At 33.0% G+C, this 17,527-nt stretch overlaps 2 protein-coding genes across 2 annotated transcripts; both read right to left on the bottom strand.

Annotated features, from left to right (window-relative positions):
• Window positions 1–6,403: 6,403 nt before the first annotated feature.
• Window positions 6,404–10,677, bottom strand: LOC105973312 (serine/threonine-protein phosphatase 7 long form homolog). Its single transcript, XM_088827164.1, has 10 exons — window positions 10,627–10,677; window positions 10,515–10,549; window positions 9,694–9,759; window positions 9,547–9,613; window positions 9,361–9,429; window positions 8,392–9,037; window positions 8,186–8,298; window positions 7,282–7,828; window positions 6,872–7,181; window positions 6,404–6,796 (listed from the first exon to the last, which is right to left on the bottom strand). Exons 6-8 carry the CDS (start codon window positions 9,028–9,030, stop codon window positions 7,300–7,302), a joined length of 1,281 nt encoding a protein of 426 aa, XP_088683290.1. The 5' UTR covers window positions 9,031–9,037; window positions 9,361–9,429; window positions 9,547–9,613; window positions 9,694–9,759; window positions 10,515–10,549; window positions 10,627–10,677; the 3' UTR covers window positions 6,404–6,796; window positions 6,872–7,181; window positions 7,282–7,299.
• LOC105956154 (uncharacterized) lies at window positions 9,602–17,013 on the bottom strand. The gene is made up of 12 exons (XM_088814971.1): window positions 16,811–17,013; window positions 16,657–16,729; window positions 16,314–16,406; window positions 15,942–16,160; window positions 15,284–15,661; window positions 14,442–14,880; window positions 13,874–14,106; window positions 13,522–13,722; window positions 13,362–13,440; window positions 13,121–13,260; window positions 9,694–9,759; window positions 9,602–9,613 (listed from the first exon to the last, which is right to left on the bottom strand). The coding sequence occupies exons 1-12, from the start codon at window positions 17,011–17,013 to the stop codon at window positions 9,602–9,604; spliced, it is 2,136 nt and encodes a 711-aa protein (XP_088671097.1).
• Window positions 17,014–17,527: the final 514 nt, after the last annotated feature.

The following is a 17,527-nucleotide window of genomic DNA, read 5'->3' as shown; positions in this document are numbered from 1 at the left end:
AACTATGATTAGAAGGAAGAAGCCGACCAAGATTCAGTCAAAAAACCAATTTTGTCACGAGAGTTGAAATCACATCTCCCACAGGCAATTTCTGACTTTTGCCAGAAAGCACCTCTGCCAAAGGTGATTTATGTACAATTTTTTTATGACCGAACGTATTTCCGTTTTAACCGGACAGTTGGAGATTGTATTTGGAATAAATATAAGAGCCTTGATTTACTTCATATGTTTTCGATTCCATTGCGGCAACATTCTCGGTTTGTTTTATCTCCATACTATTGTGTATGTTGATAGAATGTTTTTATTTTGGAGGGCTTGTAAGAAGATGAAGAAGAAGAGAGGGTTTAACGGGTTTGGGTTTGGGTCTGGGGAAGAAGAGGAGTTTTTTTTCTTCTTTTTGTTTGTATAAATTGTATTTTGTTTAATGAGTTTTATGTTAGTACTTTGCAAATAAAAAAAATTATTTGTGGTATTAATCTAAGAAAAAAATGTAAAAACTTTTATAAAATATAGTATTGAACTTCGAGGTATTAAAGTGAGGAAAAACATGTATTAACTTTAGTTGCCCCTTAATAAACTGAAGGCATGTTATTTATAATTCTCAATACTCACTTTTAAATTCTCTCTAAATTTTCACTTGGCTTGAGAATTGACTTAATTATCGAAGGAATTTTATATGGACCAAGCCTCGACGTTTGAATGAGTGTCTGTGATGGAGGCGACAACCTACGTAACGACTAATTGAACAATCCACCAGTGAGTAACCAATCAATACACCTTGGGAATCCATACCGACAAGTCCATCTGTAATAGCCTAAGAGTCCAACACGATGAATCCGTCAAGAGTACCCGAGGATTCACAAATAAGTAATTCACCAATCCATCGGAGGCTAGGAAGGCTAAGTGAAATGATCTAGATCAAGCAAACTTAAACTATATCGACATTAGTTTTGAAATAATGGGAGATTGACAAAAATGTTTACATTTTTCTAAGGGTAAATAGCACTCTCCCCCTGTGGTTTGGACTTTTGTGCACATGACCCATTGTACTTTTAGTATAGCACATAATCCCTTTGTATTTTAATATAAGCACATAACTCACTTCTATTTTTTTAAAAAAAAAATATCTTCCTAATGAGCATGATTATTTACCAAATGAAATACCACTAGGGTTATGTGCTTATTTTAAAAGGTAAAGGGGGTCACGTGCATAGAATCCAAACTATAGTGGGTCATGCGCTTATATTGAAAGTACAAGGGGATCATTTGCCCAACGCTCAAACCAAGATGGGTTTAAGTAGGGGTGGTTTTCTTTTTTACCAAATTGCCCTATCAATCTGTTGCCCTATCGAACCCTACCGATTCTCTACCAAAATATTTCTACCGAATTATTACCGTACCCTACCGAAATGTTTCGGTAGGGTAACGGCACTCAATATTATTAAAATTGCATTAACCTACCGTACCGAAATATTATTAATAAATAAAATTTTATTTTAATAACTCATTTATTATGTATAAAAAGTGAACATAGTATCCTAACTAACTAGTAACTACTATTAGTTAAAATTAATTATACTCTTTAGGTATGTCAAAAATATTTTAAATTGCTTTCATTAATGATGATATTTGATGTTAAAAGTTGTTATTTTATAATTTTATTTAAGAAATATTTTACATTAAGTAAATTTAGAACATATATTTAGGACACTTGTATTTTAAAAACTAGTTTTGTAAATTTTAAACATGGGTTTATTTTACATACCCCCTAGCCACCAAATAAACTAGGGATAAATCCAAGCCTAAATCATCCTTTGACATACCCCCTGGAGAAGCGAAAGTACTATACTACTCTTATATACAATTTTCGGCCAAAACTGCATTCAGCAGTTCTGGTCCTGCATTTATCATTTTCGCTGATTTTATATATATATATATATATATATATATATATATATATATATATATATATATATATATATATATATATATATATATATATATATATATATATATATATATATATATATATATATATATTTTTTAATTTTTTGAATTTTTTTTTTAAATTAAAAAAAATAATTTTTTAAAATTTTTTTTATTTCTTTTGTTGTTTTTTTAATTTTCGAAACAATATGTTTATTGTACTGAAAATAACTACATGTAACTATAGTAATTCATAGTTATGTTCGTTTTTTTCCCTCATATTTTTAGTCGATCAACCGTATACACACACGAATACTGGCTTATACAAAGGAAATTCATAAAACCCCAACAAAAATTTACAAATTTCAATATTTTTATTATAAATCACCTCACAACAAATAAAATACAAAATTGAAAATACACAAATATACGCATATGTAACTACATGTTATTATAATAATGTATAGTAATGTACAATAATGTATACTAGGGCTGGAAAATAATTACCGCCTATCAAATACCACGGTATACCTACCAAACAATACCGAAAAATTACCGAAACTTCGGTAACCACTACATTTGGTACGGTATTGGTACCGTACCACTATCATACGGTACGGTAGCGGTATTGTATTTTCAGTACCATGGTAATACCGTACCGTACCACAAATTTGAAATTTACAATTTAATTAATATATATTTATTTTATATTGGTTAGTAATTAACTAAAATTAAAATTACTACATAAAATAAATAGATCAAAACTTAAAAATTGAATTACAATTCTTATAAATTTATGAGACAACATTGAAGTTTAGTGCAACAAAAAAAAAACGTACATCCCATTTGGTTTTCACTGAAATAGTACGGCTGCAAATTGAGATTGAAAAAAAAATCATGACTCTAGTAATCTTATTTTGCAAGGTGTGGCTAAATCAGTGAAGTTGAAGTTTGACAAATATTCAAGGAGCTTTAAAAAATTGAATATGATCATATAAATAGCCAATGTTCTTTTTTAAAGTGTTGTGTTTTTATAAAGATCGTCTTCAAAGTGACAAATTAAAATTAACGGTAGAGTTACCATGTACCGATATACCGTACCGAAAGTAACGGTATACCGAATAACAGTATACCGCACTTGTTGGTACGGTAACGGTATCGAATTTTTCAATACCATATAATTCGGTAGGTACACGGTATTGATCAAAATATTCGGCAACCGTACCGAAACCACCCCTAATGTATACAGTCTGATGTAACTTCAAACAAAAATTTTGACACCTTCAAGGAAATGATCAATGACCTTCATTAAGCTGCAATTGCAAAATCAAAAAAAAAAAATTACTTTAGTGCAAATCAACAAAATATGAAGAAACATCAAAACACTCAAAAATCAACAAACACTAAGAGATCGAGATATATATAGAGAGAGTGAAAGAGGTTATAGCTGGGAAATGCTACATATTTTAAATCAAACAGACAGTGACTCTTCACCCCCTCGCCTCCTACCAAAACCCTAAGCGCCGCTAATAACCACCCATGGTTCCGCGCGCCCACAAGTGCAAAAAAATATAGAAATAAATTTGAGAACATAAAAACAACGAAATTACCATCAAAATATAGATCTCGACGAGAGGAATCCAACGGTGGGTAGCACGTCAAATTTCGACTGGTGGAACACAAAATACACCTCCGGCAAGACCACCGTCGTCGAATGAAAAAAAATTGCACAAACAGATCTGCGCTCCAAACTGAATGAAATCATCACCAAAAGAAAGAGCTTGACGAGAGGAATCCAATGGTAGTTAAACCATCGAATTCCGACCACTGGAGAGAGAGTTATGACTCCGGGAAGCAATTTCGCCGGTGGGAGGTTTGTGGAGGCGGGATTTTGAATCTGGGAGAAGAAGAGAGAGACCGGAATGTGAGTGCTAGGGTTTAAAACTGATTTTAGAAGGATATTATAGGAACTTCAAGGTGGCCCAGGGGGGTATGTCAAAATATTTTCGAAATGAGGGGTTTCTCCTATAGTGTAATCCACTTGGTAGTTAGTTATATATAATTTGGAAATGAGGGGGTCTATAAAATAATCCCTATAAACATATATACCTTGAATTACTTTAAAAAATGATATTTAATTTAGACTTAAATAGTAGATAATATAAATTGATACCATTACCATACCCTACCGTACCGAACTTTTGGTATACCGAATTCAGTATACCGAAGTTTTTGGTAGGGCAATAGTAATGAATTTCATAATACCAAAATTTCGGTAATGGTAGTGATTCGAGGGGTTTGGTAGATTGATTGCCCTACCAAACCCACCCCTAGGTTTAGGTGAGATCTACCTTTTTGTTTTTAATAGTTAGGTTAGTTATGGGCCTATATATAATTTTGAAGTTCCAAGGCTAATTAACAAAAAAAAAAATTAATAATAATAATAATAAGGGCTAAATACAGTTTGCACCCTTAAAGTATAGGGTTGGTAACACTTACCCCCTTAAAGTTACAAATGTAACACTTACCCCCCTCATTAATGAATTTAATGATAAAACTTTGACTTTGAATGATGTGGCATTTTTTCTTCCCAAATTATCCTTCTAGCTATTATATTGACGCATATATAATAATATATTTTCAATAATATTTCAAAAACTAAATCTTTTAAAATATAATTATTATTAAAAAAATATTTTGATTTATGTTTAACTTCACATTTTAATTACTATAGACCCTAATATAAATAAAAATCTCAATATTTTAAAAAATATATAAAATATGTTAAACATTTGCAAGAAAAAAAAAATTCAAGACTTAACCGTCCAATTTCTTTATACTAATTATTTATTTGAAAATTTATTTCAGTTACTTAAATTTCAATAAAAAAATATTTAAATATTTAGACGTTTAAATTATAATTTCTTATTAACTTTTGAATACATTTTGTGATTCTCAGAGTAAAAAGTGAGATGCTTATATTAGAGTCATATACGCATTAAAATAACTATATAAACTATAAAATCATAATTAAAATTTGTTAGCTACAAATGAACACAAGGTAAAACAAAAATGAAACTAAAATTCAATTTTTTTCATTCGTAAATTTACAATTTTAAAATAATAAAATTAAGTTTTTGCAAAGTTGCCGAATTTTTAATTATTACATATTCATTATTTATATAATGGCTAGAAGGACAATTTGGGAAGAAAAAATACCACATCATTCAAATTCAAAGTTTTACCTTTAAATTCATTAATGAGGGGGGTAAGTGTTACATTTGTAACTTTAAGGGGGTAAGTGTTACCACCCCTATACTTTAAGGGTGGAAACTGTATTTAGCCCTAATAATAATAAGAAGAGAAGAAAAGATTCAGTTTTGTAAGTTTACATGGGGCCATTTTTTTTTTTAGAATATTTCGGTTTTTTTTTTTTTGAGAATTGGGGTCATTTTGTAATTATTTACAAAAATACAATAAAGCGTCGTTCAAAACGACGCGCTTTAACAGCCGTTGGATTAAGCTGAGATTGACGGCCAGATCTCCTATCTTGTCCTCCTAATCTGACGGTCAGGATAGATCTGGGCAATCAGACGGCCGTTAAAAGGCGTCGTTTAAAACGACGCCCTTTGATGCGCCACACTGGATTACAGCGTCATTTAATATGACGCCTTTTACCAGCCGTTGGATTGTGTTTATATCAACGGCTGGATTTGAGCTAAGGTTTTTTAAATTTACTTAATTCTTTTTATTGTTAAATTCTTGATTGAATTTTAATTTTAAATTAATTATATATTGTATAATAAATAAATTTTCCTTCATTTATTTATGCAATTTATTTTATAATTCACTATAAAATAATACGAATTTGGAACATTTTTTTTCATTCCAATTTCCGATATTCCGATTTCCGATTTTTTCGATTATTTTTGGAACGGAATTGGAATTACATATAAAATTATTGAAAATTCCGATTTCCGATCCGATTGTATTTCTGAAATAATCATGTTTGAATTATGTTGGAAATATATATATATATGTTTGAAATAATCATGTTGGAAATATATATATATATATATATATATATATATATATATATATATATATATATATATATTGTATTTTTGAATTATTTTTCTATTGATGTTTTGCAAGAATTATAGTTGCTTTGATAAATCAATTATGTTGTTTTTACAAGTGTTTAAATTTTATTTGATTGAACTTTGCTTTGGATTCTTGCCTTTAGCCGGAAAATTACGAAAATATTAAAAAACAATACTAAAAATTACCATTATTTCCGGTTTTGGAACAAAACATTAAGAATTAATGCAATTTCCGAAAATTCCGAAATTCCGCCGATTCCGAGGTATTCCAAAATTGGAATGGATTTTGAAATTCCGATTTTTTTGGAACGGAGGAACCTATTTTTAACTTCCGAAAAAATTGGAAAATTTTCAAAAAAGGCATTTCCGATCCATTCCGTCGAATTTCCATATTTTATTAAATAAAAATAAAATGCCTAATTATTGGGAAATATTTTTTGTCTCTAAATCCTTTAGTTTATTTAATTTGTTTTTTATTGAATAACTAAAATACGAAAAAGTTTTAATAAATAACCAACATAAACTACAATAATAATATCACCAATGACGGTGACCTCCGGTGCCACATCCCGGGGGCCTTCTAGTCCTGTGCCCTCTACCAACTTGTTCATCCTCATCACTCGAAGAATTTGCGGATTGAGAATAAGGAATAGGTGTGATCTGATGATCTACCGGTCGCAAAGACGAAAACTGATGCGTAGACCCCAAATGAACTGGGTCTTCCGAATTCAGATTCGGATTAAAGTAGGGGTATGGGGTGTACGGATCTGCATCAACGAGATTATAATTATACTCACAGTTATAAATAGTATTAAAAATAAAATCAAAGGTACTAAACATACCAGATGGATGCCCGTGTGATCTAGGATCTGTATAATTATCGAATGCCGGATAATATGCACGAGAAGAAGTTCCTGCCTCGCCAGCGTACATCTGAGTCTGTGACTGAGGCATTTGAGACAGTGGTATCTGAGTCTGAGTCTGAGGGTGAGTCTGAGTATAAGGCATCTCAGATTGAGGCCTATCTGAAGGTCCGTGTCGAGACTCTAAGACATTAAGACATGTTCTGAGAGTCGGTAAATACGAACGATAGCCATCCCGGGGCATGTCTCCACCATCAACAGAAACAATCAACGATCGAAGATGCTGAATCTGAAATAAGTAATAAGAAATATTTTATTTTTAGAAGACATACATTAATAAAAATTATAAAATACACAAAATTTTATAATAAATAAATTTGAATACGTACCACTGTATCCATTGAAATCTAACCTCCAACCTGAAATCCTGTACGATCAGATGGGGTAATCGGTGATATGAAACGACGTGTGTGCAGTTCATACCACTCAAAATAACCATCTTCTGTAGTCTGACTGTCACTGGCATATGGATAATCAATAATATAATTGAGCCTATTATCCCAAGCGGTAACATGCGAAACATGTGTAAGACTCCAGTCTCGGTTGGTAGCACCTGTACGGTTAGCATTGACGTGCATCCGGAAATCCGTCTCAGTATTTTCAGGAGGTTCAGGTATGGGTTGTACCATCCCGAACTGACGTACTACTCTGTCTGGTCGATGCATCTCCACAATTGCGTAGCATATCAGGGGGACTCTCGATACCCATATACCTGAACATATGATATCCGAATCACCACCTACAGCCTGATACTCCGGATCATCCATATCATATGGCATCCATATAAACTGATCTGGGAGCATCTGATCCAACATCATCCTAAAAATACGAAGAACATGTGCACCAGTCTCAATGAAGCTGACATGGTTGGTCCACCTGTGATATATTATTATATATTAAACTAAAGATAATAATAAAGATAAGGTTTAAAATCATATTGTTGTTGAGAATTTGAACAGCCGGAAGACATTTAAGAAAAAAAAAAAAAGAAATTCAAAATGACAAAAATAAAATGTTTTATTTAGAAAATTTTAGAAAAAAATCTAAGTAATTAAATGTTTTGAAGAAAAAACAATATCAAATTTTTTCAAGTAAAATTGACTGAAAATGTTAGAAAAATATAGTGGAAGTTGACTCAAACAAACCATTATATTTATAGACACTCAAAATTAATACACAAATCACCGTAACAATAATGCAAAAATAATTTAACATAAATCTCAAAACCATTACCGTGCACCGTAAGGTGGTACGGGAAACTCATATCCTGCATACTCAAGTGTTGTGCCCCATTTTGCCAGAGTAGGTATGGGCCTTGATGGAGGAATCCGCATCCATGCCCATATCTGTTAAATAATACAAGAATATAATTTTTTATAATATAAACAACAAATTAAATGTATTAATGTACTAAATTATATAAGTAATTCATATGTTACCTGTAATAATTGAACAGGGCCACTGATTTCTTTTGCAGATATCTTCGATGCTTTGCACAACTCGTGGTAGAGGACTGCTAGAGTACAACTACCCCAACTATATGTACTGACAGCATCAAGATCCTCTAAATGTCTCAAATACATCAACGGAATAGAGTCGCCAGTGTGATCGGGACACATAATCCCCCCTACTATGAGAAAAGCAATCCCTCGAGTGTAATGAATAAGATGCTCATATGTACTATTATCAAGAACGGGATTATTGATTAAATATTCACTAAGGGCTTTGACGCTCAACTTCGATCCTTTTATCTTTGATGAATCCGGTGTAAATCCCAACCATGTCATACAATACTGCTGCCACTCACGAGTCCTACGATGAGTATCAACTCCTATGACCGGACGTCCGTCAACCGGTAGTCCGTATATCAACGCCACGTCCTGTAGGGTGACTGTCACCTCCCCTACACGCAAGTGAAATGTGTGAGTCTCTTGGCGCCATCTCTCTACTAATGCAGTGATAAGTCCCCAATCTGCTTGCATACGTCGACATCGATATACACCATATAACTTCATCTGAACCATATGGCCTCCTATATACACGAAAACTTTGACAGTATTCCTACCCGGAGTCGCCATTGAAACCCTATATTTTGATATTTTGAGATTATTATTTTTTTTTTTCAAATATTTAATATTTTCTAATTTTTTTACAGCTACAAACACTTATGTTATATTATAAATTAGTTAAAACAAACAATTAATATTTAAAAAATTCTAATTCTTTTTATAATTTGATAGTTCCAAAACTATTAATTTGTATATTATAAATCATAAACACATTGTGTAACTCGTAATTTTTCGACATATTCATATAACACTAACCAGTTAAAAACAAAAAATTTGTATAAATTAGCAAACTTATCATTCAAGTAAGACTTAAATTAACCAATAAAATATTTAATTTACCTCAAAGATAATTGTAGATTTGCTAGCACCCACAATCACTACTCAATCCACCACAAGTTGAACTTCCACCTATTTATAATAATAAAAAGACCATCAAAATAAAAATTTCAGCAATTATTTAAAAATGGGGGGAAAAAAAAATAGCTCCAAGTTGTACTACATTTGTACAATATAACAAATAATTACCTTCAAAATATTATTATTTGCTAGCTACAAAAATCCCTTCTCAAAACACCACAAATTAAGCTTCCACCTAGTTATAACAATAAAAAACAAAATTAAAATTTCAGCAATTAAAAATAATAATATTTGTCCAATATAAAAAATAAATACCTCCAAATAATTATTATTTGCTAGCAGCGTAAATCCCTTCTCAATCCACAACAAATTATATTTCACCTAATTATAACAATCAAAACACACCAAAATTTAAATTTCAGACATTATTTAAAAAAAAAGGATAAAAATATGTTAAATTATTAAAACATAGGATCAAAAGTGAAACTGATGTAAACTTGAGGGGCTAAAGTGTAATTTTACAATTTTCATAAATTGAAAAAAAAAAATAAGAATTTTGAAGTCATTGATTTTGAATTTTGACCAAACATCCATAAATTCGAACGGTTTGAAATCATGAATTTGAAATCTAAATTCTAATTATGGTAAAAAAGACGATTTATGGTCAAAATTAATGGCACTAAGTAATTAATGGTAAAAAAGACGATTTATGGTCTTGTTGAGGTAATACCTATTCTAATGTCATGACTAATTCTACCAATTTATCCACTAACACACTAATAATTAATTAATTTATCTTACTAATTATTCTACTCGTATCATATTTAAAGTTTAAACCATTACAAAAAATTTAAATTTCAGAAATTATTTAAACACAATCAAACATTCCTTCTTAAATCCACCATAAGTTAAAGTTTAACCTAAAAATAACAACGAAAAACAACAATAAAAATTTGAATTTCATAATAAATTATATATATTTTAACGATACAAGAAATAATTTATCTCCAAATTAATTGATAATTTATTAGATCAAATTTTCATTAATCCACTATTAATAAAAATTTAACAAAATTATATTAATAGTTAAAATTCTATTTAACTATAATAATAATTGAAAGAGTGAAAAAAATTACCTCAATAAGTACCCTGCTGAAATTAATTAAATTACCTACATTAGTTAAAATATAAATTAAACAATAATAAATAATAATTAACAAATAAAAAAGGGAGAGGAAGAAAACTTACGGTGTTGATGTTGGGAAGAAGGGAGCAAGGCAGCAAAATGTGGAATGATTTGTTTAAGGGATAGGATAATATATATATATATATATATATATATATATATATATATATATATATATATATATATATATATATATATATATATATATATATATATATATATATATATATATATATATATATATATATATATAGAGTTAAATGCAAAAACCCCCCCTGTGTTAATCCTAAAGACCAAAAACCCCCCCGGGATAAAAAAAAGTGACAAAAAGCCCCCTAATAAGTGTTCAAACATGCACACTCGACCCATTTTATTTTTATTCGTTGACTGTTCGTGAAAAGACAAATACACCCTCAGATAAATCTGTCCAACATCTAAAATTTTATGACCCAAATGAAGTTTATAAAATTTTCAATTCAGTCCCTAGTAGTTTCAATTAAGCCATCTTCCCCAAATGAAAAAAACACACAGACACACAAATACACACACTTTGATTTTAATTTCTCTGGGCACCTCACCCCACCCCACCACTGCCGTCGCCGGCTCCGTTCATGGACCGAAACCCCTCTCCGGCGACCAACCAAGCAGCCACGTCACCGTACGGATGCATCCACGTATCATCTTCTCCGGCAACTCAACTCAAAATTTCTTACGAAATTATTTCAAGAAAAATAAAAATCCAAAGTTTCTTCGGTTTCCCCAAAAATGGAGTATAACTCCAGATACGGCATTCCCGTTTGCCATTGCCGTGGTTATGGAGTGGGGCAGTGGTGGTTTTTATCTATTTAAATATAATTTATATTTTTTTCATTTTATTTTATTTGTTTAGGTGGGTAGGTGGCAGGGGTGGAGTGGGGCAGTTTGTGTAGCAGGGGAGGGGTGGGGGGGCAGTATGATATTTTCAATTTTTTTTTTCTTTTTAAATTATTTAAATATAATTTATATTTTTTTCATTTTGTTTTTGAATTTAAATATTATTACAAATTCATAAATAGTTTAATTGTTTTATGAGTGTAGAATCAGAGGGGTAAATTTGTCTTTTCACGCACAAAATGTATAAAAATCGCACAAGTAGTCGCACATTGGGCGAGTGAATGGCACGCACAAAAGTTAGGGGGGTGTATGGCTTTGACTATTGATTACAGGGGGATTTTTGTCACTTTTTTTTATCCCGGGGGGGTTTTTGGTCTTTAGGATTAACACAGGGGGGGTTTTTGCATTTAACTCTATATATATATATATATATATATATATATATATATATATATATATATATATATTATCGGCCAAAATCAGGACCGTTAGATCGAGAAGAATCGGACGGCCGCTAAAACGCGTAGTTTCAAATGACGCGTTTGACCATCTGACAGGTCAAAGCGCGTCATTCAAAATGACGCGTTTTAGTGACCGTTAGATCTTGCGATCTATCCTGACCGTCAGATTAGGAGGACAAGATAGGAGATCTGGCCGTCAATCTCAGCTCAATCCAACGGCTGTTAAAGCGCGTCATTTTGAACGACGCTTTATTGTATTTTTGTAAATAATTACAAAATGACCCCAATTCTAAAAAAAAAAAAAACCGAAATATTCTAAAAAAAAAAATGGCCCAGTTTACATGTGTATTTCAACCACTGATTCCATTTGTGTTGTGCTTGGTGCATATCTATATATATAAAATACTAGTATTCACCCGTGCGATGCACGGGGCGGCATATTTTCAACTAAAAATTCATGTCTGTAAAACAAATTTATGCATATATCAATTATTACGCTCATTGAATTTAAGTACAAAACTTCATCGACCAACAATATTAAAAATATGTTATGAGTATCATGTTGTTCATAGTTACAATATAAGAATAATATTAAATATTAGTATATCGACAAACATAAATCTTAAAGATAATAAGATTTGAATTGAGTATCCTAGGGACATAACTGAAAACAACATCGCACGGGGGAAAATATAAGGAAGATAGACCTGCTAAAGATAAGGTGTTAAAAAAAATAAAAATCAGGGCATGTTACACGAAAAAGTGATAAATATGAAAATATTTTCTACCTTCAAATTCAATGACTACTTCCTTGTATACGACATTTCTAGTCACAATTGTGAGTTCACCCGAATTCCACTTGATGAATATCTTAATGCCACCTGTGCTCTTAACTCTGGAAAGTGCAACATATAGTCGACCATGGCTGAAGACAGGCCTAGGAAGATACAAATCAACATGCGAAAGAGTTTGGCCTTGGCTTTTATTGATCGTCATTGCAAAAGAAACAATCAACAGAAATTCTCTGAAATTTAATTGGCAGTCTAGAGTTAGATGGTATTAAAGTCATCCAAGGAATGAACACCATGTGACCGATATTTTTATCGGATAGAATTTTGCAATTCAGAACGTGAATGTCGGTTCTAATAATTTGAAGTCTGGTCCCGTTGTACAATTCTCTAGCTTGATCGATGTTTCTTATTAGCATAATTGGTGCACCGACCTTGAACTTCAAGACATGAGAAGAAACTCCCGAGCATCTTATTGTGTTCAGGAATTCAGTCGAATAGATTTCTTCATTATCTTCCGTTGTTTGCTCGTCCCTATACATACTATCTGAGCTCATGTACAACTTCTCCTCACCTGGAAGGAGAGACATAAGTGATCGTTCACAGACTCGACGCATTCATTAGTTGGTGCAAGAATTTCCTTCCCTTGAAAATAATTTGGATCATATATGTTACTCAACAAATCGGGATATACAAAACTCAGTAGGTCTCTGAATGGATCTTCTGAAGCACCAATCAGCATGTCATCGGGAATCTATAGCGAAGTTGCACCAACATTTTGTTCCCCAACATCCCCATTACCAACCTTCAGTATCCAGTCTCCAAATTCTCTTACCTCGTCCACGTTAGGTGGAGAATAACATGACTGCAATCTCATGTTCTTACTCAACTTCAGGACAAGACAGAAATTCCACAACAGAGAGGAGTTTACCATAGCATGTACTATGTCATGCCTTGATGCTTTGAGTACAGCAGGTAAAATCTGGCTAAAATCTCCTCCAAGAACAACCAGCTTACCTCCAGACGATTTGTCTACCTGTAATATTGACTTCATTGTCTTGTCAAGCGCTTCAAAACAATACTTATGCATCATAGGAGCCTCGTCTCATATAATAAGATTAGCCCTAATAAAAAAACTCCGCATGTGGACTTTGTTGCGTTATGCTGGAGGTGGAAGTCCCGTGTACATTTATGGGTAGTCCATATCGAGAATGAGTTTTTCTTCCGTCGGGGAGCAATAGCGAGGCTATACCACTCAATGCAACATTAATTACAATCTCTCCCTTGGAATGGACTACAGGCGAAAGAATTTTCCAGGGAAACGTCTTCCCCGTTCCACCATGATCATATAGAAAGAACATTCCGCCACGGTCATTGGATACAGTATCCATGACAACATTATAAACCTTTCGTTGCTCGTCTGTAATTGAGGCAAGACACCGTTGAAGTTCTCTACCCATTTCAAACCGGTCGTAATCCAGTTAATCTAAGACCAATATGTTTACTGTGTCTTCCATCGCGAATTCGGTTGGAAATGGCATGGACGCGTAATTACGTAGACTGTTGCCATTACTTTGCAATATTTTCTCTATATCAGTGAGAGTACAGTTCATCAAGCTTTCATCCGATATAGATAAATATGCACAAAAATTTGATACATTTTGTGCATTTAGTTCAAAAATTAAAGAGAGAATATTAAAAAAATGAGTAATATTTAAAATCTAATTGAATAATGTTCTATACAAATTGTCATACTTGGATTATTATGAAGCCGTTGTTGTTTGTAAGCAATACCCTCCGCCAAATCTGACCAACAACTTCGCCAAACATGTTCGGGTTGGCTTAAGCTATTGGAAAGCAGCATCACCGCAAATAACCTCCTTATATAATCCCTAGATGCCCAAGCATTCACTTCTCTTATCGCATCTATGTATTCTTTGTCGTCTAACAAACCCAACACATAACATGCATCCTGGAACGTAGGGTAGACGTAGCCAGCAACTTTTCTGATGTCCTCGTAACACGTGCAACTACTTTGAATCTTAAGTAGCAACCTAAGGTAATAGTCTTCCCCCTTTCTAGGGGGAACATTCACAATCCTACCAATAGAAAATCTTTTTTTTCTTGGCGCCCAAGTGCGAGAATCCTCTTTATACACAAACTGCTGTGGAAAATCTCCGTAATTCTCAAGTCCCTAGCATGTGGATAATTCTTGTTCGCCTCAAATTATGCTAAGAGCATCGTTTGCTTGGAAGATGGCCTGTCCAAAACACTTTGTAATGACTGATTTTTATTGAAGACAAGCGGCTGATGATCGGGGAGATGAAAGCTTAGCCTAATTACATATGGGTCTCTGTAATGAATATCAAAATTTAACAGCCTCCACATTGTCTCACATGCCGGCAGATATCTGCAGTCGTAGTACATCTTTATCTCGCCACGAATCTCAGCACCGCAATCAGTATTGCGTGTTTCATAAAATGCCGCCATAACTCGATCATGGCTCTTGTTGATGTATTTGAACAGGTATTTGTTTGACTTTTTTTTTGGTTGCATAGCTCTATATTAACGTGAGCTCTGTATTTACTCAACAATACCCGATTGTACGGAACTACAAACTCATTGTCAAGAGTAGTCTTTTTCTTCATAACTGTTCTGCCATCTTCCCATCTCCTGTACACAGTATAACCATTTGCATCTAACTTAGTTTGCTGCACAAATGGCTTGGTAAATTGCTTCGTGCAAACTCGATCCTTCATACAGAGAGATTTCAAATTCTCCTGACCGTACGGTCCATGTATCATATACTTCTCCACCAACTGGTACATATTTCTGTCGATTTCTTCCTCAGGAATTTCAACACATATAATCCTATCAATTTTTTCTGGGGTCTTGGCGTTGTCATCATTATGCAACCACAACAAAATATGTGCATGCGGTAGATCTCGTTTTCTGAAATTCAATAGTGCAAACGTCTGGAGGGAAATGTAAACAAATGATATTAAGCAATATGCATTAATTTAGTTAATGAATAAATAAATATTTAAACTCACACATGATCCATATCTCTAATTCCTATGGATGTAGTAAATGTATAATTATAAATTGAGATATAATTAAATACTTACATGCTCTAATATGTACGAATATATGCCATTTCTTAATTTTTCTCATCATACTGTCGAGCTTCATATTAAACTCACGACACAGAATGTCTTGCCGATCCTCCGACCTAAGATTTGTATCTTGCAATACCCTTTGTATTTCAGGCCATCGAGGATTGCCGATGAAGAGAGTTCGAAATCCAATCCAATTATATATTTGAAGAGCATCAACGAAGTTGTTAAACATATATCTTGGACCTGCGGTGAACGACCCTGAAATTATAATGTGTTGTCCAATCGATTTACCCTCGGTGTCTTCTTTAAAAATTTTGTCTTCGATACCCTTGTACATGTCAACCCTAAGTCCATCCTGATTTAACCTTACGAAATTCAACCTCAGTGACTCAACCATGGAAAATCGATCGACACCGAACTACTAAAATAACTTCTTAGCATGCAAAAGTACTGAATTTTCTCCACGTCATTTCTGTATTAGGTATGCAAAGAACTCTCGCATGCTCACCTTCCTCCGTTTTCTATTATCCGCAAGCGAAGATTCTCTCAAACTTATATCGTCTCGATAATCATCTTCCCCGTAAGGAAACAAAAGAGGATACTGTAGAGGAGGTAATGAGGATGGAGCTCACTGATTCGTTGAAGCTTATTCGAGCGTGTCTCAACGACAATGTCCCTAACACCCTATTGTGTGTCAAAGTCCCCGACAATCAAGCGTGCCATTTCACTGGCGTTCGGAAGATTGTACGTCCTGCCATCAGTAATGCGGCTTTTACCAATCTGAGTTTTACTCCATGATGGCCATCATTGGAAAAACGATCTCGAACAACTCGGTACGACTATGCAAGTACATTGTTACCATCAATCATATCTTTCAACGATGCCACGATGTGTGGGTCAAGATCGTTAGATTGGTTTCCTGACCTGCCAAACAAATAATATTTTAATTATAATTTGTAAACTCTATACTATTTTTAAACAGGAATATAATCTGATAAAATTTACCTTACGACATCAATTCTATTTTGAATTTCATTCTTTATGTCGAACATGTAAAGCTGAGCAAACTTAGGCCTCGTGCTTTCCTCCGGCAATAAACTGCGCAATAGATAGTAATTTTGGCCGTGTAATGGAAATGTGTACGGACCAACTATGCTATTAATAGATGTCTGCACTGTTTCATCAAGTGAAGTGAAAGAAAACATCATATTATACGATCTTACGTGCTCTTGGAAATGTTTGCTCCTTCGATCAATTCCAAACACCAAACTATTAAGTGTAGGAGGTGCATGTCTTATTTTTTGGAGTTGGGCTTTTCCAGACATACAACATAGGCTAAATTTGGGCCTTGATATTTGTCTATGCTTGTCACTCCTTTTACCGTACCACATCATTGCACCGCAAAAAGGAAATTCATACGTCTGGTCTCCAAGATCTTCGTAATCTATCCGAAATTATTTAAATTATAATTGTCATGAAAAAAAGGTAATGAATTTATATAATTGGTAATGTAAAGATTAAAAAAGCAGATAGGTTTGATATTACATAACATCTGTTTTCTATATTCTCTCTAATCTTAGACTCAAATCTGTATAACAGTAAATACTTAATGGAAGCTTTCACTATGTCGCCATGCGTAATGAAGAAACGAATGTGATAATATTGTTTGCTAACAAATCAAATTTGAAGTGTAAAAATAAAATTATCACCTGTTCATCAGTG

The sequence above is a fragment of the Erythranthe guttata genome, chromosome 2, assembly GCF_056151865.1.
Source record: "Erythranthe guttata isolate IM_541 chromosome 2, IM_541, whole genome shotgun sequence".
Taxonomy (NCBI): domain Eukaryota; kingdom Viridiplantae; phylum Streptophyta; class Magnoliopsida; order Lamiales; family Phrymaceae; genus Erythranthe; species Erythranthe guttata.
This window is presented reverse-complemented; position numbering and strand designations above follow the sequence as displayed.

Bases quoted from the DNA above. Each gene is read 5' to 3' on its own strand.
- LOC105956154 (XM_088814971.1), bottom strand. From the start codon at position 17,013: ATGATGTTTTCTTTCACTTCACTTGATGAAACAGTGCAGACATCTATT. The intron at 16,730-16,810 runs GTAAATTTTATC...TTTGTTTGGCAG, and splicing joins AATAGAATTGATGTCGTAAG to GTCAGGAAACCAATCTAACG. The intron at 13,441-13,521 runs GTAAGAGAATTT...ACTTCGCTATAG, and splicing joins CTCCACCTAACGTGGACGAG to ATTCCCGATGACATGCTGAT.
- LOC105973312 (XM_088827164.1), bottom strand. From the start codon at position 9,030: ATGGCGACTCCGGGTAGGAATACTGTCAAAGTTTTCGTGTATATAGGA. The intron at 8,299-8,391 runs GTAACATATGAA...ATTATTTAACAG, and splicing joins GCCCTGTTCAATTATTACAG to ATATGGGCATGGATGCGGAT. The intron at 7,829-8,185 runs GTAATGGTTTTG...AATATATCACAG, and splicing joins GTACCACCTTACGGTGCACG to GTGGACCAACCATGTCAGCT.